The sequence below is a fragment of the Ovis aries genome, chromosome 14, assembly GCF_016772045.2.
Source record: "Ovis aries strain OAR_USU_Benz2616 breed Rambouillet chromosome 14, ARS-UI_Ramb_v3.0, whole genome shotgun sequence".
NCBI classification, from domain to species: domain Eukaryota; kingdom Metazoa; phylum Chordata; class Mammalia; order Artiodactyla; family Bovidae; genus Ovis; species Ovis aries.
Window position 1 is genome coordinate 12,778,781 of NC_056067.1, and position 24,718 is coordinate 12,803,498.

Below are 24,718 nucleotides of genomic sequence, written 5' to 3' on the forward strand. Positions count from 1 at the left end.
ACCATAATCAAGTGGGATTTATCCCAAGAATGCAAGGATTCTTCAACATTTGCAAATCAACCAGTGTGATACACCACATTAACAAACTGATGAATAAAAACCATATAATCGTCTCAATAGACACAGAAAAAGCTTTTAACAAAACACCCATTTATGACTAAAAGTCTTCAGAAAGTGGGCACAGAGAGAACCTAACATAATAAAGGCCATATATGACAAGCTCACAGCTAATATCATTCTCAATGGTGAAAAGCTAAAAGCTCTTCCTCTAAAATCAGGTACAGAACAAGAATGTCCACTCTTGCCACTTTTATTCAACACAGTTTTGGAAGTCCTAGCCATGGTAATCAGAGAAGAAAAAGAAAAGGAATCCAAATTGGAAAAGAAGTAATTATCTGTCATTGTTTGCAGATGACATGCAACTATATACAGACAATCCTAAACATGCTAACAGAAAACTATGAAAAAAAAAGAAAAAGACTACTAGAGCTCATCAGTGAATTCTGTAAGGCTGTAGGATACAAAATTAATACACAGAAACCTGTTGCATTTCTATATACTATAGTGAAAGATCAGAAAGAGAAATTAATGAAGAAATCTCATTTGTTACATCAAAAAATAAACAAATAAAATACCTAGGAATAAATTTACCTAAGGAGACAAGAGATCTGTACTCAGAATATAAGACGGAGATTAAAGAAACTGAAGATGTGGGGGAGGGGGAGGAATTGAAACCGATATAAACAGATGGAAAGATATACCATGTTGGAAGAATCAATGTGGTCAAAAAAAGGATACTACCCAAGGCAATCTACAGATTCAGTGCAATCCCTATCAAATTATCAATGGCATTTTTCAAAGAAGTAAGATTTTTATAATTGTATAAAAACACACAAGACCTCAAATAGCCAAAACAATCCCAAGAAAGAAAAACAGAGCTGGAGGAACCAGACTTCCTGACATCAGACTACACTACAAAGCTACAGTAAGCAAAGCAGTTGGGTATTGGTGAAAGAATGAACAAGTAGGTCAGTGGAACAGAAAAGACAGCCCAGAAATAAATTTCCTAAGTACAGTCAGCCAGGACTTCCCTGTGCTCCAGTGGCTGAGTCAGCCTGCTATGGTTTCAGGGAAGACCATGCCATGGGGCAACAACTAAACCCACGTGCCACACCTACTGAGCCCACGCGCAGCAACTGCTGAAGCGCACTCGCCCTGGAGCCCGTGCCCCGCAACAAAGCCACTGCAATGAGAAGCCTGCGCAACGCAATGAAAATTGGTCCCCGCTCGATGCAACGAGAGAAAGCCTGCGTGCGGCAAAGGACTCAGCACAGCCAAAAACTCACTAATCAACTTTTTAAGAGTACAGTCAACTGATCTTTGACAAAAGAGCAAAGGCAATACAATGGAGCAGACAATCTCTTCAACAAATGGTGCTGGATCAACTGGACGTCCAAATGCAAAAGAATGAACCTGGACACAAGCCTTACGTGTCCTTTTGCAAACCTTTTGCAAAAAATACTCAAAATGGATCACAGGCCTGCATGTAAAATAACTGACAGATAAGCTGGCTTCCCAAGGTGCTCAGCAGTAAAGAATTCACCCTCCAATGCAGGAGATGCAGGAGACACGGGTTCAATCCCTGGGTAGGGAAGATCCCCCGGAGGAAGAAATGGCAACCCACTCCATATCGCTGCCTGGAGAACCCCATGGACAGAGGAGCCTGGTGCGCTATGGTCTGTGGGGTCGCAGAGAGTCGGACACGACAGAGCATGCATGCAAGCCGGACTGTATTAAGATTTAAAACTTGTGCTCTGCAAAAGATGTATCAAGAGAATTAGAAGCCAGAGTCTGGAAGAAAATATTTGCAAAAAACACACCTGATAAACGACTGTTATCCAAAATACACAAACACTTAAAACTCAAGAGTAAGTAAACAAGTGACCCCATTTAAAGAGCACCGGCATGGTCAAGCCAGGCCCATCTGCCAGACTACCTCTGCTCACCCTGTTCTGCGCTGGTGCTGTCTCCATCCAGCTCTCTGACCTACACAATCCAACCACCAAGTCCAGGCTACAAAGGATGGTTACAACCTGAGCCCCTCAGTCCAGCTCTTCTCTACGATTTCCACTTTTTTCTACAAAGCTTTCCCCCAAACCACAGGCCCTAAAAGATACAACAGAGACTCTCAAAATGAACCAGAAGCTTGAGCTGCCCAACCCAGCATCTCCCCACCAGCAAATCTCAGATGAATGACTCATCACATGTGGCCATGAGGACCCCCAGGGTCCTTCCTTATTCCAATCTAGAACAAATCCCTTTCTCTCATCTTTCCTCAAATGCCTGACCATCCCAGTCTCTCTCTCCTAACCCCAGTTTACTAACATCCCTTTTAACATGTCATTCAAACGGACCAATGTACTCAGCCATGGAAAGTCAACCAAAAGCTATCTGTCCCTGTCAACTATATCCTGCTAATCCAATCTTTAAGCATCAGCCTTGGGGTAGCGTCACCATATGCAGACAACGACAAGGATTTCAACTTACTAAATCCTTCTTCCCTTCTAGCAAGGGTAGTTCTTCCAAATGCAACCTACAAGGAAAATTCAGCCCCACTTCAATTTCATCCTGCTTGATTTGGTCCACAAAGATGATTTTGGAAGCTGAATTTGCCAACCAACGTATCTGCTTTCCCTCATAGCTTTTTATCACCCACTAATTGAGTAAGCATGTTTTCTCATGTAAATTTGTGATAAAAAACACCAGCAGGACAAGGTTCAGAAGGAGGAGCTGTGCCAGGCCGAGACACCACAGGTCCACGCCTGTGCTCTCTGCAAAGAGGAAGCAGCACTGTCCTCGGAGCAGGCCACAGGTGGAAGCGGCTGCACCACCCCATGCCCCCATGCTGGGTGCCACGGTGATGAGCCCCAACATACAGTCACCTACACAACAGAGAAGGTGAATGAGAAGAACACCACCTTGCTGGGTGCGCAGCAGACTCCCTTTCTGAGAAACTTTCTGTTATAGCACTTTACAAATATACAACCTGGGGAACAGGTTTTCATTCAAAAGCTAGTAGGTTTGCTTCCAATTCTACTTCAAGAAAAGGTACACAGGAGAGCCCAAACGTTCCCAGTGTTAACTCTAGGAACTGTGACTGCAGAGGCCCAGTGACCTACGGAAACAGTGCCAGCAAGCCAAGCCACCTCGAGATGACCCCCAGGGTGGCCAGGTCAGGGCCTCCCGCCCAAGAATCTGAAGGGAGTGTCATCCTTCCGTGGGCCAGGCACGGAGGACTCAATTAACTTTCCTGGCAGTAGCCAAGTATCGCTGTGTTTTGTAACCAAAATGGGAATTTTTTTTCTATAAAAAGGCTCTATATACCCCATCAGAAAAATAAACTCACCCAAAAAAACCTGTTTATATTTCAATCTTCAACAGGCACTTTTCAACTGCCGTCACTCCTAAATACGGAGTCTTAAAAAATTCACATGTCCTACTCAGCCAGATCTATAAGCAGCACAAAAATACATGTGTCCTGACGTGGGAGGGAGAGCTTTCAGCACATCCGAGTTACATGTGGTGCGGCGCTCTGGCAGGGCACGCTGCCACTCAGCATCACCCAGGCCCTTTCCAAGCCGCCGCTGCAGTGACATTTACAGAAAATGCACACACATCAAGTAACTCCATGGGCTTCGGATACAAACAGAGCGTTAGGCACTCAGTATGCAAATGCGTCCCCGAGTTATTTTAAAGTTTACCCCTTACAAAAGATATGCCATAGTACCACGCTGTTCCTGAGACATTTACCGAGCAGAGGAAAAATTTCTCTTGTAACCCCAGAGATTCAAGGCCACACAGGCTGAGCTGATGGGTAACTTGATCTAGCAGCCCATCCTTTGAAAAAGAAGGGACCTTCCTGCAAGACTGGTTCTGACATGGCCAGAAGCCAGACTCAAACCGCACGCAACAGCATCTCCCCCATAACCAAACACGTACCTTCAGAATCTGGCCCCTCTTTTCCAAGCGCCACTCGAAACACAGATTTGGGAAGTTAGTAAGTATTTAATCACGTTGCACAGAATAATTAGCAGCAGTTTCTAGAATCCAGGCAGCCTATCAGAGCTGTGTCCTTCTTTTAACTATTACGATCAGTACTAAAACCCCCATTAGTGGGGTGTTCGTATAATAAGAAACTGCCACAGAGAAGTCTGTGCTGTGAGAGACAGGTGTTCAGCAGCTCAGCAGTGTCCTACTCTTTGCGACCCCATGGGCTATAGCCTGCCAGGTAGCGCTGTCCATGGAATGTCTCAGGCAAGAATACTGGAGCAGATTGCCATTTCTTCCTCCAGGAAAGACAGGAGACAGGGCAGGCGGGTCAATGTCGACTCCTGCCTTTGCATGTCCACAGAATACAGCCCACTCTTCTCCCCTACTTTCTGGAGGAAATGCAGCTGAGGATAGGGAGAGAGGCTGTATGCTATGAAAGTAAGAACAGGATTAGTAGACAGAATCTTAAAATCAGGTCAGTTGTCCAGGCACCTACCACCGAAGGCAGAGACTGAAGGGACTCTCGAAACATCTGGTAAAGCTGGTCACGCTTGCCCAACATAAATTGGGAGGCCATGCTGACATTTAAGCTCTGGTCTCCTTGACATTAGTAACACCAGGACTTTTCCTCTTGTTTTCAAACTATCATGATGTCTATTAAACGTTGCTAGAATGGAGAGCATGCATAAAGGAAGAGACAGCAAAGTCTCCAAAGGGGCTACTCGTAAACGTGCTACAGAAACATGGGCAGGGCAAACAGGAAGGACAAAACGGACATCTGGGAATCACCCTGCCTCCCAGCAGAGAAGGCTGCTTAAAAGCCAAGGGAAAAAAAAAAAAAAAAGCCAAGGGACTTCCCAGGTGGTCCAGTGATTAAGACTATGCACTCCCAACACAGGGGCATGGGTTCAAACAATGGTCAGGGAACTAAGATCCCACACTATGTGGTGTGGCCCAAACAACAACAAAAAGAACCATGACCCTCAAACGCTTCTCAGGACCATCAGGCTTAAGCCCGCTCCCCGCCCCTATTCTCCATAAATGCTCTGGGGACCAGCAGCACTGTGATAAGGCCAAGGCTGTGGTATCCCCCACATGGACATCCAGGCACTGAAGGAATTCAACAGGAATAAGAAGCTGGCCAAGAAGTACGATGTGGTTTTGCCTTCAGAGTCTGATCAAGTAGATCCCACAAATGTGGGGCCCAGGCCTGAACAAGGCTGGCAGGTTCCCTTCCTTGCGGACCCACAATGAGGACACGGAGGCCAAAGTGGATGAAGAGAAGTCCAGGATCAAGCTCCAGATGGAGATGCTGCTGGGTCTGGCAGTGGCTACTGGCCCCGTGGAGATGACAGATGAGGAGCTCGGGCACAATATCCACTTAGCTGTCAACTTCCTGGTGCCATTGCTCAAGAAAAACTGGGGGAAATGTCCAGGTTTCATACAGTAAGAGCACCGTGGATCAGCCCCTACGCCAGTACTAAAGCACGGCTTCATAAACCCTAATTCACAAGCTGAGAAAGGTTCTACAGACCCCAGTGCTGATATAACCCTGCCTCTACGGCCTTCACTGTTGGGTAGACTTTTCTCACTCTCTCTTTCCCTCAAACTACACCCACAAGAGTAAAAAACGTTTCCTAGAAAATGAAACTTTTCTAGGCGTTCTAATGCTTTCCTAGAGAGCGGGGCCAAATCCTGGAGTCTAGAGAAACTCAGTTCACAGTGAACTCCTGCTGTGTTCTTCCCAGGACTGGAGCCCACACCGTGTGGATTCCCCCAGGCTCAGCGATATTCCCTAGGAACAGCAAAACCAGCCTTCATTTTGGCTGAAGCTCCTTCCCTTTGCTTCTTAGTCAGTAAGAAAAAATTACAGAGAAGCTGCCAGCAGTCACCTAAGACTCCTAAGGGTGGGTATGTGAAACGTTCCTGGGGTGTGGCATGGGAGGGGGACCCTGAGGATTAGAAAGGTGTTAATTCTCCCTAGGTGCAATCTACAAACTGCAATCCAATCGAAATCCCATTAGAATGGTTAAGGACAGAACCTGAAAATTGATATTAAAGCTCTTATGAAAACGAGTGCACGGCAAAAAATTTTTCAAGTAAATGAGAAAAACCTTCTGGCTACAAAACCATACAGCAATTAAAATGGAGCGTGATACTAGAACAGGTGCAAACAGAAGATCCAGGAGTCAGAAGAAAACTTGGAAACATCCAGACCCTTCTGGACCGTGTGTATACAGAGGCACTCGTCTGTGCGTGTACGTATGCACACATATGGGCCTGCACCTCTCTCTGGCCCCCTCTGCAGGCACCTGTGTGCACATACACTCAGGCACGGGTTGCTCTGCATCTTGGTTTTTCCTGCACATACTTTATTTCCATATACGCTTTCCTGTATGAAATGAAAAGCAGTATTTCTTTAGGGTCTGTTCCTAACGGTGAACGGGGTTGATGGCAGGCGTGCAACAGGAAGTTGCCGACCCTCTGGCCAGCATGACCTTGCTTGCTCCGCCCACCCCACCGGACTGCCCCAACCTGCTCTGGGAGCCCTCGAGCCTGCTGTCTCACATCCAGGAGCTTGCTACTGGCCGCTCGACAGAGAGTCTCTATTCTGGACACAAGCTCACTCTCTGCTGTACAGCTGCCATGACTCCCCACTATCCTGGCGGCGTCATCCCCCCCGAGAAGGCTTCCTACTTGCCATGCTCGGGCAGTCCCTCTCCTGTGGCTTCTGGAGTGTGGCTCACGGAGGACCCCTCCCCAAGACACCTGCCCCCTCCACCCATGGTGTTCGCAGACCCTGTAACAGCAAGAGAAGAGGCCACATGAGGCACGCTGTCCTGGCCGTCTTACGGACCACGCCAGGCTGGGCAGCGCGGGGGCTGCAGCCCAGCGCCATAACAATGGGAGCAGACGCAGACAGAGGAAGACGCGAAGCCAGGGAGACAGGCTCCATGCCCTGACATCCACCCTGCAGGGACCAGGGTTCCGGTCAGTCGCACAGCTGCGCCCTGCCACTGAGCTCTTCCTAGAGCTCAGCACAGCTCTGCCCCTCTGCTCATCTCACTGAGAACCAGAGACCATGGCCCAGAAGGCAGGCCTGGGAAAAAATCCACCAGACAAAAAGACAGAAAATAAAGCACTACCACCTTCCCTGCCACACCACTCTACCCAGGCTGGAACAGAGAGGCCAAGCTGTCTCTGCACCTCTGTATTAGCATGGCGCAGCCTCCACATTTCTTACAGAATTCTCCGCCTTCAGCAACAATCAACAATGAAGTAAAGACCTGCTTAGCAGGAACAACCTCTGACTCAGGACGGAGGCTTCAAATGCTTTGCAAGCGTCACTGAGCTAACAGCAGCAGAACACAGCTCGAGTGGGACACTCAGCTGGGACTGGAGTCCGTGGCCACAGGCAGCCCTGCAAAGGGCAGTGACTGTGCATCCCCAGGGCCTCCCTGTTTCCTTGAAACTAACACCTGTCACAGAGCTGGAAAGTCTGAAGGCCACGAGACAGCTCACGTCACACACGGCCTGGCAGGTCACTGCAGGACACCCCACCACGTGCCGCCACCACCACCATCAGGCCTGCACAAATGTACCTTCCCAGAGCCACGTGCCACAAACTCCAGATGCTGGCAGGGGACAGGAGCAGGCCCAGGGGCTGGGCTCATCACCCAGCACTCACCTGACTTGCTCCCAGGTCTTGGTGGCCAAATGCAGCACCCAGAGGTCCTTGTAGTGGTAAAACTGCTCTCCATCAGGAGAGGCAAACTCCCCACCGAAGATCCACAGCTGCCCACCACCCTGGGGCACCACCACAGCCTGTTGAGAGAACGGTGATGGGTCAGGGCACAGCCAGACAGCTCTCAGTCCAACTGGAGACCTGTCCCTGGTCACTCGGTTCCAAGCCCACACCCCAGCCTCAAAGGCCTGCCCCTCTGGTTCTGAAGGCCCAGGACTCACACAGGACCATGCAGGACTGCCTGGGCTGACAGAGCTACAAAGTCACTGGAGGCCAGTGGCCAATGGAGCCCCTCCCTGGAGAACTCCTCCCTGGAGTGCCCCCCACCCAGGGAGGGCACGGCTGCGGAGACAGTCTCAACTTGGCTGCTTTTATGTGAATCATGTGAGGGGACAGACTCCACGGAAATCACTTGTGCCAGTACCCCAAAAATGTGGGGGTGCTGCCTAGTCAGTGAATGCCTGTAGGGGGCGGGCAGACGGCAAGCCAGCCTGCCTCGGTGTCACCAGTCCCAGGGCTCTGGCAGCAAAGCAGGCCACAGGACACATCTTGACACCAAGTGGCTGAGTAGCTCCTGGCCAGGGGCTCAGAAGCAGTGTCCAGGGCAGCAGGCACAGCTTGGCCAGGCAGAAGTGGGCTGGGGCAGCTGGACGCCAGGCACTACCAAGCATTCTGGGTGAATGCCTCCTGCCCTGGCAAACCTCTATGGACAAGCACACACTGGGCGGTCAGACAGTGGTTCCCAGGATGCCGCCTCTCAGCACCGTCGGAGCACCCCAGGCTTTTGCCGCAGCACAGGCTGTTGCTTAACTCAGCTTAATGCCGGAAAACTGTGGCTCCATCACCATGCTGCCCCTGCCCTGGACGAACTGGAGGGCCCTGTGGCACACGCGGGGTGATGTGGCCCCCCACGCCATCTCCACTCAGCTCTGTGCATCCTCTCAGCACTGACCTATCAGAAGACACATCAGCTTCCCGTGATTCTAAAACCGTGACTGTAAGGAACTATTTCAAATCTTCAAACCAGACATGAAAATTAGCTTAGGCCCAAACTTAACACATTTTTCTGAGTTTAAAGAAGTTTGGGTGGTATAGTCATGCTATGCGATCCAATGTGGTCCTGAAATATCTCATTATAGAAGCTATTTAACGCCTGGGATAGCATTACAAATAATGCATCAACCGGAAAGAACACACCCACACACATGCGCTCAGTTGTGTCCAACTCTTTGCAACCCCATCGACTGTAGCCTGCTGGGCTCCTCTGTCCATGGGATTCTCCAGGCAAGAATACAGGAGTGGGCTGCCATCTCCTCCTCCTCATCCCGATGAGGGATGGAACCCACATCTCTTGTGTTTCCTGCACTGCAGGCAGATTTTTTACCACTGAGCCCCCTGGCCCACTTTGGAGTGATTAATTTATGTATTTGAAAATAAAGCAATAAAAATAAACTCCTTTACATCCATATATTCACACACACATATACACACTCACAGTGGTTTTGAAGTAATGGTTTAGATGGACTGACGGCCAATGTCCCCTGGACCTAACAAAGGTCGAACACCGTCCAGTGGCCAGAGCAGGACAGCTCTGCTCCCAGGCCGAGGCGGGGCTTCCCCCACCAGTGTCTACTTTCCTACGTGTCACTTGAGGCTGTACGCTTCCCAAGCATTTGGGTTTCTGTGTTACTGTCTTCAATGGAATAAAGTCATGTCCAGAAAACCTTAAGGTCACAACTCTCCCTCCAAAGGCCAAAAAAAAAAAGGCACAATGGAGTCCAAAGCAACATACAGACTCGGTGACTAGACTGTGATGTCAGCCACATGCACCCGCTTTGTGAAAGCCAAGTCCTAACAACCTGCCAGGCCACCAGGACCAAGGAAAGCAGAGCCCAGGGGACGTAATAAGAAGTGGCAAACGGGCCCTTCTCGTTGGTGCGTCTCAGCCCTGGAAGCGCACCTCTCGTGTGAAAGGTGCTCGGCTCCCAGTGAACAAGCCTCCCCTGCTGCTCAGGTGGAACGAGACAGAGCTGTGACCGAGCTGCAAGGAAATGCCTTCTGCAGCTCCCCTGGGCACCGTGGGCACAATGCCAATCACCCAGGAGTAGGCATTCTGTAAACACCGACTACTTACTGCTCACGCACACACAAAGGCTGACGAGAACAGAGGTGACTTTTTTAAAACCATAGGGAACTGCTTGTTCTACTGTTTGCAAGAACGCATTTTGTTTCAAGTGAGTTATTGCTTCAGGAAAAACAAACCATCAGATGAATAAGAAGAGGAGAACTTCAGCTGCGCCCAAACCCCTCCTCCCCCACCCTTCAACTCTCAACAGTCCTGCTCAGTCCACCCCAACAGGAGCATCTGAATATTCTACCCAGGGAGGGTCCCAGGAGGGGAGCACCAGGCAAGACCTGACGAGTGAGGTCCATGAGGCTGCTGGGCACACCTTCAGGGGCCTTGGGGCCCTTTCCTTTCTCTCACCAGCTGTACTAATTTTAGAAAATGGCATTAAATTTTCAAATTACATGCTAAAATAAACTTCACCCCCCAAAAATCTAAGATCTCAGAGAAATGACAGAATGATGGGTGCACATATAAGCTTTCTCTTTCTACTCCTTCTGCCCCTGATTGATTAAAGAGAAGATAAAGAACGTGGCTTCTGTTATCACATTCAATAAACTAGTCCAAAATGAGGAAATTTTTACATCTCAAAATATAATGCAGTGGAATTTGAACTGTAATGACCTCTAGGCAGAAGACTTCACCCCCTATTTTCTGTTTCCCATAGCTCTGATTTGTTGGAAAATTCAGAGTAAATAGCAAGCCAACCTTACCTACAGGGATAATATTAAGTCCCAGACTCAAAAAATACTCACAAGATATGCATATGAATCAGAGCCTGCCCAAATGACTGAAATAAAATCTCAAAGACTCTTATGATACTAGTTCTTCAAGGACAGTTAATAACTAATTGAAACAGATAAAACACCACCAAAGAAGCCCCTCAGCCTGCACGCCTGGGGCCCGGGAACTGGCCGGGCATTGGGTGGGGGCACTTAGAGTACTCCTTGCTGGACCAGGACAGGACTCGATGCTTAGCCTGGAGGCCTGGGTGAACACGTTCTCAGAGCTGGAGTAGGCTCAGGTGAATGGACTTGAACTTATCAAGAGCCATTTACTAATTAAAACCCAGGCTTACTAAGATCTAGGTTCTAAATCAAAAAGCAGTGCACGCTTCTCTTCCAAAATATGAACCAGTCCAAATGGCTGCAAGCCTTGCTGTGCATGAGACGTCGATGCAGTTCAGACAGGCAGGTCCCCCTTGCGGACCCAATTTCAAATCAGGAGGCTACCTCTGAGCACTGAATCAGAAGAACCACAGTGTGGAGGAATGTTTCAGTCACGCCCTGGGAGGCTGACACTGGAGAGGTTTCACTCTTTCAAACTACCTTTTGAGCCCCAACACTGTTTCACATAGTTGTAAGAATGAACGAGAGGACTCCTCTGGTGGTCCAGTGGGTGGGAGTCCGCCTGCCAATGCAAGGAACATGGGTTCTATTCCTGGTCCGGGAAGACTTCACGTGACGCGGAACAACTGTGGCTGTGCGCCACAACTAATGAGCCCGCGTGCCCTAGGGACTCTACTCTGTGATGAGAAAGGCCACCGCAACGAGAACGCACCGCAGCTAGAGAGCAGCCCTCGCTCTTCTCAACTAGAGAAAAGCACATGCAGTAATGAAGACCCAGCACAGCCGAAAAATAGGAAAAACACGTTCCAGGCGGAGACAGCAGAGTGAGGAGGTCGCCAGCTCGAAAGTCCGTCATGGAATCCTGCATCAGGACCCCAGCATGAGAAGAGAGGAGGCCGAAGATCACACAGACACGTACCTGGTGAGCACAGCGCCTCGGAGGTGGGTTGGGAATCTCCACTTTGGTCCAGCTGTCCTTCCTGATGTTGTAGACATAGAGTTCGTTATATAGAAAAGTCTGCAGGAAGGAAGAGGAACATCGCGAACAATGCTTCCACACAAGCAAAGGCAAGCAGAAGGTAGAGCTCAATCACTAGCTCTCCCCGGGCAGTGTGCTTCCTAAGGCCAGTCCCTGGACCCTCCAGGATGGTGACACAAAGACAAAGACCACCTCTGGACCGCCACGCAGGGAAGCTGAACTCAGGACTCTGGAACTATTTCATCTGTAGCTCTGAAACACGGGGTTATCTGGTCTGCTCAAAAATAAAACTTATAGTTTTTATGATGTTATCAATTGCTCTACCATGTATCAGCACTTTGCCTATTCAAATACCTCTGGAAACTTATCGTGAGGAAGGACAGCAGGGCGTGGCCCACCTCATGCAGGCAGGGAGAGCTGTGACCCTCAAGGGCCCACAAGGACCCTGGTGGCTTGTCAAGGACCACACCCCAGGCCTGTCCTGCCGTGTGGAGGCAGGACACATGAGGGGGAGTTAAAGGACCAATGGGTATTTGACATCACTGCCTAAAAGGGATTTTCCTCTAAATGAGACTCATGAAAATTTGAAGGGAAAGAATAAAATATATACTTTACTTTTTGGCCATTGAAATATTCACCTCCGAAAAGGATTAATTCATCTTTCTCAGGATGAGCGGAGAGGGAGGCATTTAACCTGCAAGAGACACAAGCAGCAGCTCAACACAATAATCAAACCACGTGACGCCCAAACTGAGGGCCTGTCTCCCTCCCTCCACAGGCTGCACCACCGGGGACCAGCCTGTCCTGAACTTCTGGGAAAGAGGAGCCCGGGCCGAGGACGGAAGCTGAGCCACCGCCCTTAATGGCAGCCTCACCCTCAGGACACTGACACCCAGGCTAGCCTCCCAGGAGGGGCCAGGGCCTCTCACACAGCATCTGGCTACAAATCATCAAGAGGGGTGGAGTCGGCGGGCCTACGCCTGTGCCACTCTTCCCAGAGCCGTCCTCCTTCACAGCTCTGTCCTCCTCCATCACAACTGAACTGTCTTCAGGGGTCCACTGTTCAAGCGTTTCAGTATGCATCCCAGACTGCTTCCATGTGGAAAACACAAACACCTTTCTGCTTAATTTCACACGTGAGGACGAGGCAACAGCTCTGCAGGAATTTCAAGTGCACCCTGACATCTCAGCAGGAAGCACTGAACGGTATGGCCACAGGGAGGGAAAACATTCTCTGTGCAGAAGCCTCTGGGGCAGTGTTCCCGAGGTGTCCTCTACCACATCAATGCCAAACGGTGCTTCTCAAAGGGAAAGGGAAAACTGTTTTTTTGTTGTTGTTGTTAACTGGGGATTTATTATATACAGAGACATTCTATAGGCTGAGAGACTGTAGTCAAACCCTCAAGTCAAAATAGTGCACCCTGGTCTCCAGTACAACCGAGCACCTCGCCCTCACGCTCCCATTAAATTATCTCTGAGCAAAGACGTGGGGATATACACACTTAAACTTGGTGATTTTCATAGATTTTTCCTGTAATTCAATGGAGTGGAAGGAAGTGAGACGGTACTGAAGTGACCCCTGAAAGGTCTGTGTCCCAGCAGATCTCAGCTCTAACACCTGTCCTTTTCCTTCAGGAGGCTGCCCAGTGACCTGGTGACCTAGGGCACTGCCAAGGTTTCAAATTATACTGGAACATTACACCTGACTTTTAGGGCAACATACTTTAAGGCAAATGTCATCCAAAAAAAATCGAACCAAATCAACCCACATTCAAAGTGAGTTCCCTCAGGGGTTCTGCACAGGTAAAGACTTCACGATCTCATGGATTTATCTGCTTCAACAATTCAGATGAACATGTCCACCTACCACATGTGACCCTTAGGCTTGACCCAAAGATAACATGATGAATAAAATGAAAATAAAGCGTGACTCCCAGGGGAATTTATGAACTGAAGGACAGGAGGAACCTCTGGGAGCCTAGGGAAAGCCCCTGGTGTCCGCTCAGGAGTGAGCACACTGCTTCTGACCCTGAAAGGTAAAGACCACATGCCGGGGCGAGGTCGTGGGATTCAGGCCATGCCCTGCACCCCACTGAGGCAGAGGGGACACTCCACCACCTCCCTTCCTGATGTGCTGGGCAAAGGCCTCCACTCAGGCCTGAAGGAAATAAAGCAAATCATTTCTCAGCTTAACAAGGCAGCCCTGGATGCTCGGGAGGTTAGGCATTTCCCCTTCTCTGAAGGGCATGCATCTCCTCGCCAGGGTCACTTGGCCTCCCAGGCTCCTAGCTCAAGGTGCTCTGTGTCCTGGCCATACTCTGCCCGGAGCAGGGATGAGAATGACGGAGCCCTGGGTCCTGCATCCAACCAGAGGACTGCGGGCATTCAAGAGCTGAGGAGGCAAGAACGAAGGGATAAGGAGCCAGGGAAAGACCACAGCCTGCTCCTTCCTCCTCCTTCCACTGGGTCTGAAATCCTACAAAAGACACTGGAGCTCCTCGCATAAACTACAAACCCATCTGAAATGGCTTACAGTTCTATGTTTAATGGTCATGCTTTCCACATGAGAACACAGAAGCGCTATGAATGAGCACAGTGAAAAGCATCGTGATTTTTTAACTTTTGTACGTCTGAGGACCCTTTAAAATCTTCAGACACATGGAGAAGGAAACGGCAACCCACTCTAGTACTCTTGCTCTGGCCTGGGAAATCCCATGAACAGAGGAGCCTGGCAGGCTACAGTCCCTGGGGTCACAAAGGGTTGGACATGACTTAGCAACTAAACAACAACAACATACATGTATGTATGTACAACCGAGGCACTTTGCTGTGTGGCAGAAACTAATAAAACATTGTTTTAAAAAAAAACCCTCAAACACAGATTGTCACCAGGTGGGGTTTCAAACCCACATAACCTCCCTGATGAGCAGCAGGGCCGGCGGACCTCTTCTCCGTGTTTCCATGTGACAACAGAGCTGGACTGCCTCCCTCCCACTCGTCAGAGGCAGAGGTGAAAAAAGCGTCTTGTCTTGTAGGAGCTCATCTAGTAGCTTCTAATGATGGAAATGCCCAAGTGCCCAGTTACTTAGGAAAACATGGTGCCTGTTTCAAGCAGCTTTCCAGTTTCTACCAGAAAACTATCAGAAGCTACCCTGTAGCTTGCTTACCGTGGGGAAGGAGGCGAGCAGGGTGTTTCCACGACCTGAGTCTTTCTGGCATCGAGAGTCTGGAAGTGGGCTATGAGGGCTTCCAGGTCCTCCTGCAGACAGACAAGCAGTTACACATGGCCAAATGCCTGGGTCTGCTCTCCCTGACCCCTTGACCTGACCGGATTAGACCTTGTTCCTTCCACTTAAAAGTCACAGAACCTAACACAGGCACAAACACTCAGCACCTGAGCTTCTGGCACACGGCACACAGCATCTCAGTCCAAACCCTCATTCCCCACACCCACCAAAGGCCTGCTTCTCAGACAAGCCCACCCAATTTCACACCAATACCTCCAATCACCGCTGAAACCGAGGCCCCGGGCCACCACACCAGCCTGCTCTGTTGTCCACAGAGCAGGGTCTGACATTTCTAAGTTCATTTATTTAGTTTCCATCTTCTACCAACATAACAAAATGTACGTTCCACGTGACCCAGACATGTCAGTCTGCTTACTGACATGTGCCTGCACACTGCGGGGGGCTCGTCAACTACCAGCTGCAACCAACCTGTGTAAGAACATCTCCACTGTTACAACTACAGACTTAGAGGTTTAGGTGCCTATTTCTGTGCACGCCTGGGCAGTGCTGGAACTCAGACTTCCCACCCCCAGTCCCTGCATTTACGCTAGTGTCCCCCAGCCCACAGGGATGCTGACCCGCCTGTCACGGGAAAGTCTCCCACCTGCCCGTCAATGCTCATCCTAGCCCCTGGCTCATGCTGACACCTGGCATCTGTCCCCCATCATTCCTCCCCATTTCACCTCACACCGGCTCTCCCTCAGCTTCCACACTCCGCAGGGCCTCAAAGTCGGTGAGGCGTCCTTCCCGCGCCTACATATACTTCCACGCCATTCTTCCTCCTTCGCCCACCTCATGTCTCACCCCACCTCCTCACTCTCCAGCTGCCCAGGCTCCCTCTTGGCTTCTTTCAGCGGAACATCACTTGCCCTGGGCTTGAACAGCCACCGGCAACCTCCCTCCCCCACTGTACCCCCTTCACCTTCCAGAAGCAGCCACTGTCTGGAACTAAGGGCTCCTGACTCTCAGGCATCTCCCTAGATACTTTCACTACCCATTAATGTATCCCTAAGCTCTGTACATTACTGTCTCAGGTTTTCCAATTCCATATAAATGTCATCACACTGAATATTCCCTTGCGACTTGCTTCTTTGCTTTACCCTGCTGAAAGAGCAGCCTGATGCCCCAAGTCTGTTCGCTGTCACGGTGGCAGCGCCACACGGCTTCACCACCCATTCCGCTGCTGCTGAACATCTGACTCAACTCCAAAACTTTACAAGCACTACTACCATGGCTGCTGGAGGACCTGTCTTTGCAGAGCTGGGGGTAATTTTTCCAAGCTAAATCTTTATGTGTGCAACTGCTATGTTTTATCTGCCATTCTTGCATGTACTGACTCTACTAATTTGCACCCTCACAAAAGTCCACAGAAATACCTGTCATCCTATTACTTCTGTGTAACAGCTGACCTGCTGACTCCAAGTCCCAAGTGCAAAACACGCTCCTTTAGGTACTAAAGACAAGTTACTGAACCACTGGCTCTTTCCAGGAAGGGACAGGTGAACGAGGGACTACTGGAATCTTGATGAACTCAGGTTCCAGTCCAGTGTCATTACCTTCCTTAAGGCGGAAGGGAAGACGGGATCAAGGTGGGAGGGAGGCGTGGTTGCAACAAGCAGGCCTGGAGGGAGAGCTGCTGTGTCAGTCATGGGGCGAGTATCAGTCATGGTACTGATGCACACCGGGCGAGGCCAGCAGGAAGCACTGAACACCCTGTCACTAGAGAGCAGGAGCGACCCTGATGTCTCTGGCTGGGAGCAGGCCTGGTCGCCCCCTTCGTTAGAAGCACAGGCCCTGCCGTCTTCTAACCAAGACTTCGGGGTCTTTGGGGTCTTCCTGGGACAGAACCACCCCATCCCACCCCAGCGCACACCCCCGCCATGTCCCCCGCCTACCTCTTGTCTGTAAAAACTTTGGCGTCCCAGGCCTTCTCGAGTTCCAAAGAATAAACTTAATCAGAAGCATGGGAAATTGCAGAAAAGAGTCAAGCAAGACAAAATAAAAGTAACTTAGCCTTAAAGTCAGGACTTTTAGTTCCTCTCCAAGGCCTACAGATAATATTCTGAGCTATGTCCGTTGAGCTGTTTTGCAGATACCGAAACCCCTACCAGGTGGAAGAAGTTAACCACATGCTGCCCACAAGGATGGAGACTCCAGACCAGCTGGAATCAGAAGGTTGAGGACGTTGATTTCCAACTACTTCACCATCAACCAACCAGAAGAATGTCCACGAGCTGATGCTGTGACAGCCCCTTCCCTCACCCTGTCTTTAAAAACCTTCCCTGCAAGCCTTTGGGGAGTGAGCTGCTGAGGAGGCAGAGCCCAGGAGATGCAGGGCGCCCAGGCAGGGTGAAGAAATGGGGCTTCAGCAGGACCATGCAGAAGGGAAGGAATCAATCTGTGTGACTGCCACCTGTGTGCAGATGTCACCAGGTATCTGAGACATGAATTCTGTGCAGAGCAGAACTCTTAAGTTGTCCCTAAAGACCGCTGGCTTAGCCACCTGCCCCTACCCTAGCTGAAAAATGACGGGAGATGGAGAGAGAAAAGAGCCCAACCTCATTATTTGATAGATAACGAAATGGACACACGAATGCCTTAGGAAGAAAAGGGACAAGGGTATGTGGTCAAGAGCTCTGGATGTGAGATGTCTGGTCAAATTTCAGCTCCCGGCCACCTCACAGCCGACCTGCGTAACCTGCTAGCTTCTGATTTCCTGACTGTCAGGTGGAGATGCCAAAGCTACCTAACTCAACTGGCTGTGAGAAAGCCCAGAGAGCACAAAGTCTGGAGACAGCAAACACTCGTTAACCATTATAAACTGTCCCGGGTTAGGGAGTCCCTGCTGCTGCTGCTGCTGCTGCTGCTGCTGCTGCTAAGTCACTTCAGTCGTGTCCGACCCCATATTCGGCAGCCCACCAGGATCTCCTGTCCCTGGGATTCTCCAGGCAGGAACACTGGAGTGGGTTGCCATTTTCTTTTCCAATGCATGAAAGTGAAAAGCGAAAGTGAAGTTGCTCAGTCATGTCCGACCCTCAGCGACCCCAGACTGCAGCCTTCCAGGCTCCTCCGTCCATGGGATTTTCCAGGCAGGAGTACTGGAGTGGGGTGCCATTGCCTTCTCCGAGGGAGTCCCTGAGCAACAGTCAATTAGGAACAGAGCGCTCGCCTCTTAGTTTAGCACTGACCCATCTGCAGACCCTGCTAAAGATGTGGAAAGAGAAAGAGGGTAAGAGAAGAAAGAGGGAGGGAGCGAGAGGAAGGGAGAGACAAAGGGAGACAGGGACAGACACAGAGAAAGACCCCTGGTCGCCATCAACTGTTATGGAACTTCCCACAGTCCCACTCACTCCACTGATGCTCACTGCTCAGGGCTGCCCTGAGGGTCACGTGCCCCGTTTAAAGCCGAGGACTAAGGCTTGCAGAGGTGCTCCGGCTCAGCCCGGCCGCTGCCAGCACCCCTCACAGTGGGGGCCCGGATACGCCCGCGACCCCGGACGAAAGAAGCTTGCCCGCCCCCCCGGGCCCGCTCACCTCCTCCTTCCGCGAGCGCTTGGACACTTTCTTCTCCATCTTAGCGGCCGTCTTCTCCGCCCCGCGGCCCTTCTTCTCTTTCTTGCCCTTTTTGCCCATCGCGCCGGGTCCAAGGAGCCTTCTGAACCGCCTGTGAGATTCTAGCGGCGCGTGGTGCGCGGCGCGCAGGAAATACGTATGGGGCGCGCAGAGAGCGCGTCACTTCCGGTTCGCCTCGCGCGCCTGTCCGGGCGGGTGGTGGGGCCTGCGCCTGGGGATGGCTCCTTCCGTAGTCCTTCCTGGTCCGCCTATACAAACCGGCCTGGGGACCTCCGGCTCGGGGTGGTGTCCGCCTAGAACCAGCGAGGCCGCGCTCCTTCCCCTTCCCCCTTCAGCTGTACCAGGTACGCGGCGCCTGTCGCTCCGCCGTGTTCAACAATGCTGAGCCCCGTGCACAGTGACTTAGTTGGCTTACTTGGTAACACGAACCCTTGTGCAAATTAAATGATTGTTGTGGCTTCCTGCCCCGGAGAGACGGTCATGCACTTAAAGGATTCGCAGACCCCGAGCGAAGGTGTTAAACGCGCTAGATACTGTTAGGGGCTGAGGATACTGTGCTCAGCAAGAAAAACAGCCCTGCCCATCCGCCTTCTAGGTGACTGTCCTCAAGTGTACTGTGTGAGGGGACTTGTTTTCTCCATCATGGCGCAGGGCTAATGACCCCTCTCCAAGAGCAGTCAGTTTCCAAGTCTGGAAAACCAAAACTGCCCGCTAGCGTTTGACTAAACGTAATAAATGCGAAAAAACACGTATAATACGTGGACTGCTAAGGTTTGGACAGAGCAGAGTGAAAATGCCTCTCATTGCTTAGAAGGCATAATTTCATGCTCAAAATCAGGAAATAGAACAAATTAAGGATAAGGACGAGTAAACCCGCAGCAAAGGGAAAGCATAAACAAGGAAATAATCTTTCCTGCTTTGTGAGTGAACCACCACAAGACTCAACCTTAAATTAAGACCAGCTGGGACCTGGAACCCTTTCCTCAGTGCTCGCACCTGGACAAATGCCTCTTCCATAAACAAAATGCAAAGAAACTATAAGGGATTAAAAATAACTGCACGCATGCATGCACAGTTGGGGCAAATTATGAGCATGATACAAAAAGACAAAAACCCCAACTGCCACTTCTGAGAAGTCAGAAACGAAAGCATGGTTACTGTACATGATCCTTGCACACAGCGCCACTAAGGGAATGAGCAAGCCACCACCTCCCACTCCTGGGCCAACCCTACCCTCACCTGTATAAAACCAGCTCACCTGCCCCATCCCCTGTCTGGGAGCAAGCAAGGGAACCTTCTCTGGCTTCTTATCAATTTCTGTTGATTATGAGTGCTGTGCTAAGTCATTTCAGTTGTGTCCAACTCTGCCCACCAACCTCTGATGTTTGTGAGATTATCCAGGCAAGAATACTGGAGTGGGTTGCCAAAGAAGTCCTAGAATCCTGATAGGTAGTGAAATCAACTTAGATCCAATCAATTTATTAATCAGTGAGCAGCCAGGGAGGAATCCTTTTTCAGCCAGCTCCAAGCCTTGTCCATAAACCTAGTCTTCAGGAAGGAAAATATAACTGGGGAACTATGAGGGCGGGGTAGACTAGGATTCAGGCTGCTGCTGTCTCCAGCATTGATGGTAGGAGAATGGGAGGACATTCCAGATGCCAGAGAAAAGAACCAGCTAGAAGTCAGTCAGAAGGGAATGCAGAATTTGACAGGAACCTGGCCCCTGAGCCTGCAGACATAATTACCCTCAACGGTGAGCAACACGGGGTCAAAGCCTCAATACTGCCAGAGGGAAATTGTTCCATTCCCTCTAGTGCAATATGTCTAAGAACGTACCTAATCCTTGTATCCTTTTCCGAGAACTGGGTAATCTGGGGGCAATGCACTTGAAGCAAGATGGCCCTTCAGTCACAGCACATCTGTTTGCAACACATTATAGTGGTCACCTCTTAAGAGCTACCAAAGGGGGATCCTATTCCCTACTGAAGATTTTGAAGGATCTGGTAGATGCAGGATTCAATACTTACATTATCTGAAAGAATCGTGAAGCTAAATTGGAAGGTTCTTGGAATTAATAGTGTCATGGTGATTTACGTGAGGTTGAAACTCTCATTACCAAAAAAGAAGGAGAAGAGAACATTTAAAATGAGATCAGAATCCAAAAATAGTAGATGAAATACAAAGTCCTATTTTAGTGAAATTCACATTTTTGAAACTTTAATGAATAATCTTAAATCTAATGTTTAGAGCGTACCTTTCATGTAGTCAGGCGCCCTCTGCTGTCTTCAAGTTGAAATCCAGAAGAGAAAAAGAGATGAACAAGGCGTCTAACTTCTAATCATCCTTCCCAGGAACAATCAGCATAACAGGAGAGATGTTCCAAGTGAGCTACAGATGAAGTGGATCTCTGTACTTAACCACCTGGAAAGTGATCATCTTAAACCTGCCCACCTACGGCACAGAACTCCTGAATCAAATGAAATACAATTTTTCAAAACCTTAGAGTAATAAAAAGGAAAATACAAATTTAAGAGATTCTGTGTGCTTCAGAGTGGGGTCACAATGGTTGTGGACTGACAGATGGTCATTTCATTTAACAACATTCACTGGTTACTACAACTTGGCGACTTTGTACCTGCACGCATGAGATAGAAAACAAGACCCAGACACCAGCTTCGAGGAGATTTTGTTCTAATGAGACAAGCCTGATGGCATTCCTCAAATGCTTTGTGCAGTTAAGCTGGGAATAGGACAGAAGGAGGGGATGGGGGAGAAGGGGAAGAGGGAAGGGAAGGGAAGGAGTGGCTTCAAAACCTTTGTTTCATATGTTTTGTCTGGTTTTCTAGACATTTGAGGGGAACGGGTAAATCCAGACTCTTTGCTTCATCATGGGTGATAGCAAAATTTTCTCCTTTCTAGGATTCAAGTGTTTAATTTCCAAACATTTGGAGATCTCTTTGTTATTTATTGGCAAATCAATTCATTGATTTGAGAGCTCTTCATTTCCCTTTAATTCTGTTTCAGCTGCATCCTACAAAATTTAATATTTGTGCTTTGATTTTCATTCCGCTCGAGATACTTCCTAATTCCCTTTTTGATTTCTTCTTTGGCCCTTGGGTTGCTTAGAAGTGTGTTAGTTTGTTTCCAGATATTTGGAGTTGTTCTAAAGATCCTTCTGGAAAGTAATTTTCTTTTTCTCTAACCCTTTTTATTTTACCTTCCTCTCTATTATCCTGCCTTTTCACTAAGATATGCTTTTTTATTCACCTTGCTTGGAAATGACCAGTCCCCATGAAGCCACGCATGGCAGGATTTCTCTGTCACCCTCCCTTCAGGAGATGCTGTTGCTCCTTTCTCTTGTGGGGCTCCCTTCTCCTTTCCTTTGGCTTTCTTAACCTCTCTTCATTTCTCCCATTTTCCCTGTTTGTCCCTCTGTGCTGCACTTCTGGATAATCTGTCCTTCTGGAAAATTCCTCCTACTTGTTCATGAATTGTTTGCTGAACCCCATCAAATCTGTCTAATTTGTCCATATAACTTGATTATGATTAGTAATTTTCAAAGATTCCATTTTTCTCAAATCTGCTGGATCACTTTTGCAGCTTTCAGTTCCCTGCAGACATTTTCGAACGTGTCTCGTCCTTAGAGGAAGTATATCAATCGGTTTGTGCTGCAGTGACGCTGCTTCTCTCTTGAAGAACTGCTTGTGAATGACCTTTGAAAGACTTCAGCCAGAGCATCTTTCTCCCAAGGGGAATTGCTTTTGCTGCTGCCAGACAGCCATGGGCACTGCCAGCTCGTGACATCCAGTCCAGATTGTCTTTTGGACAATCCAGGTGATGCAAATTGAGGCTGAAAATCCAAGGAAAGGCTGGGATGTGGTCACAGCGTCTCAGGGACCTTGCCTTCCCACCTTGCTTGGCACTGGGGTAACATCCCCAGTTGCCAGGGTTCTGGGGAGCTAGCTTACTTCTGCTGTGTCAGGATCCTCAGGGAATCTCTGCTCATCTGCAGGGTATCTCTCTGAGATCCACCCCTCTGCCCCCGAGGATTTGCTGAGCTCTCCTTGCACTTCAGAACTTCCCTGGTGGTTCAGATGGTAAAGAATCTGCCTGCAATGTGGGAGACCTGGGTTTGATCCCTGGGTTGGGAAGATCCCCTGGAGGAGAGCAACACACTCCAGTATTCTTGCCTGGAGAATCTCCATGGACAGAGGAGCTTGGCGGGCTACAGTCCCTGGGATTGCAGAGTCGGAACCACTGAGCGACTAACAGCACTCCTTGCACTTCAAGCTTGTTGAACTGACTGAAGTAAAGTGTGGCACTGCCTGCTCGTGCCCAGAAGAGACCCATCACTGAGCCCAGCCTCTACCCCAGTGTTTTCTTTTTTTTTTCTTTTTCCCCAGTGTTTTCATATATACTCCTGGTTAGGTTCCCATCTGGTGATACTTGACTCCTTGTTAGCTTTCCAGTGCCATTAAGAAGATGAGTCTTCCATCGTTAATCCCTCATTTTCTAGTTTGAATAGGAGGATTGGTCCAAATAACCTAGTCTACCATACTGTAGCACTGCTCAGTCTTTAAATGGTATTTTTCAGTGTGTCATTAATATACACTAAAGTTTAAAATTTGGAAAATGCAGGCATGTATGATGAAGGAAACCCCAAACTCACCCACAGTCTTCTTCCACTCACAAGCATGCTTAGCATGGAGGGAATTCCCTGCTGACTGATACTAAGCAAAGATCTGGGATTCCCCTGGTGGTCCAGCAGTTAAGAATCCATCTGCCAATGCAGGGGACACAGGTTCAATCCCTGGTCTGGGAAGATTACATGCTGTGGGACAATAAGCCCGTGTGTCACGGCTACTGAGCCCTCACTCTAGAGCCCATGCTCTGCAGCAAGAGAAACCAGCACAATGAGAAGCCTGCACAGATGCAACTAGAGGACAGCCCCTGATCACTGCAACTAGAGAGAGCCCGCATGCAGCAATGAAAACCCAGCATCCAGCACAGCCAAACATCAATAATGAATTAATTTAGAAAAGCAAAGCTCTGTGTTGTAGTTTCACTCAGCTGCTTGGCTCTCAAGTGCAGGGCCTGCTTCATCCTTGCTTTTGCCAGGCAATAGTGCAGGAAGTGGAACAGGAGACAAAGCCCTGTGGCTGTGCTAACTGCAGCGTCACAGCGAGTCTGGGAGCAAGCAGGGTGTGAGGAAGCTGAGGATCTTGCACGCTGCCCTGTGAGCCTGCAGCCGGGCATCTGTTTACCAGCCACTGTATCCCCTAAACTACCCAGATGCAGCCCGAAGCCAGCTCCCCCGCACATGGGGTTCAGAGGCACCAGCCTAGAGGACATGCGGTCTGTGAAACTGCACATCTGTTCCTAAGGTTAAATTTGTTTTTAAAAAGGTAAAACTTGACCACATAGTTAGCGATATTGGTGGTTTTTGAGTTTTTAAATCCCTATAACATCACATGGTCTTCCCAGGTGGTTCAGTGATAAAGAATCCCACTGCCAATGCAGGAGATGTGGGTTCAATCCCTGAGTCTCTGGGGAAGGAAATGCCAACCCACTCCAGTATTCTTGCCTGGGAAATCCCATGGACAGAAGGAGCCTGGTGGACTACAGTCCATGGGGTCGCAAAAAGTCGGACACCACTTAGTGTCAGCAACAACAATATCACCCTCACAACAATTCTGAGTCTCTGGCCCTTTAATCCTCCCTGACCCAGAAACCAGCTCAGCTTTCAAGCTTGACCATCTCACAGTCAACAACTTATGCTCAGGGTTCATAGCTGTAGCCCCTTAAGTTTCAGCTGCCAGGTTTTGAAAACAGATGGCATTCACTAACCCTCCTAATTCTCCAGAAGAACTGTTCTGAGTACCTTCTCCATCTGGGAGGAGGCCACTTTCTAAAACCCTTCGCGGAAACAAAGCTCAAAAACCCAAGTTGCAGGCGCATCCTCCCATCTGGGGCCACATTCGTGAATGATGCAATTAACAGAAAATACGTAAAATGCAACAAAGAACTTATACATCAACACCTACCTGAGGGCTGGAATGTTGTTAGAGGCATTTAGAAACCGGATAGGAGAATTGATTACACATTGCTTGG

General features: G+C 49.3%; 1 protein-coding gene, 1 long non-coding RNA gene and 1 pseudogene across 4 annotated transcripts in view; 2 read left to right on the forward strand and 1 right to left on the reverse strand.

Moving 5' to 3' along the window:
* The window catches only part of KLHDC4 (kelch domain containing 4), a 31,782-nt gene extending 13,039 nt beyond the window's left edge, over nt 1-18,743 (reverse strand). Inside the window, exons 1-5 of one of the 3 annotated variants that reach the window (XM_027977715.3) lie at nt 18,569-18,743; nt 14,915-15,006; nt 12,363-12,441; nt 11,688-11,786; nt 7,739-7,875 (exon numbers count right to left, since the gene is read on the reverse strand). In XM_027977715.3, the coding sequence (XP_027833516.1) occupies nt 7,739-7,875; nt 11,688-11,786; nt 12,363-12,441; nt 14,915-15,006; nt 18,569-18,667 (506 nt within the window). In that variant the 5' untranslated portion in view covers nt 18,668-18,743. Of the gene's footprint in view, nt 1-7,738; nt 7,876-11,687; nt 11,787-12,362; nt 12,442-14,914; nt 15,007-18,568 lie in introns of those variants that run through there. The other 2 variants (XM_027977718.3, XM_042231530.1) reach the window with 2 other exon arrangements.
* On the forward strand, nt 4,945-5,534 carry LOC114117792 (large ribosomal subunit protein uL1-like; annotated as a pseudogene).
* Nucleotides 18,744-18,768: 25 nt separating the features above from the next.
* LOC114117863 (uncharacterized) lies at nt 18,769-21,138 on the forward strand. The gene is made up of 2 exons (XR_003591451.2): nt 18,769-18,951; nt 20,959-21,138. It is a non-coding gene; the product is annotated as an uncharacterized LOC114117863 (long non-coding RNA).
* Nucleotides 21,139-24,718: the final 3,580 nt, after the last annotated feature.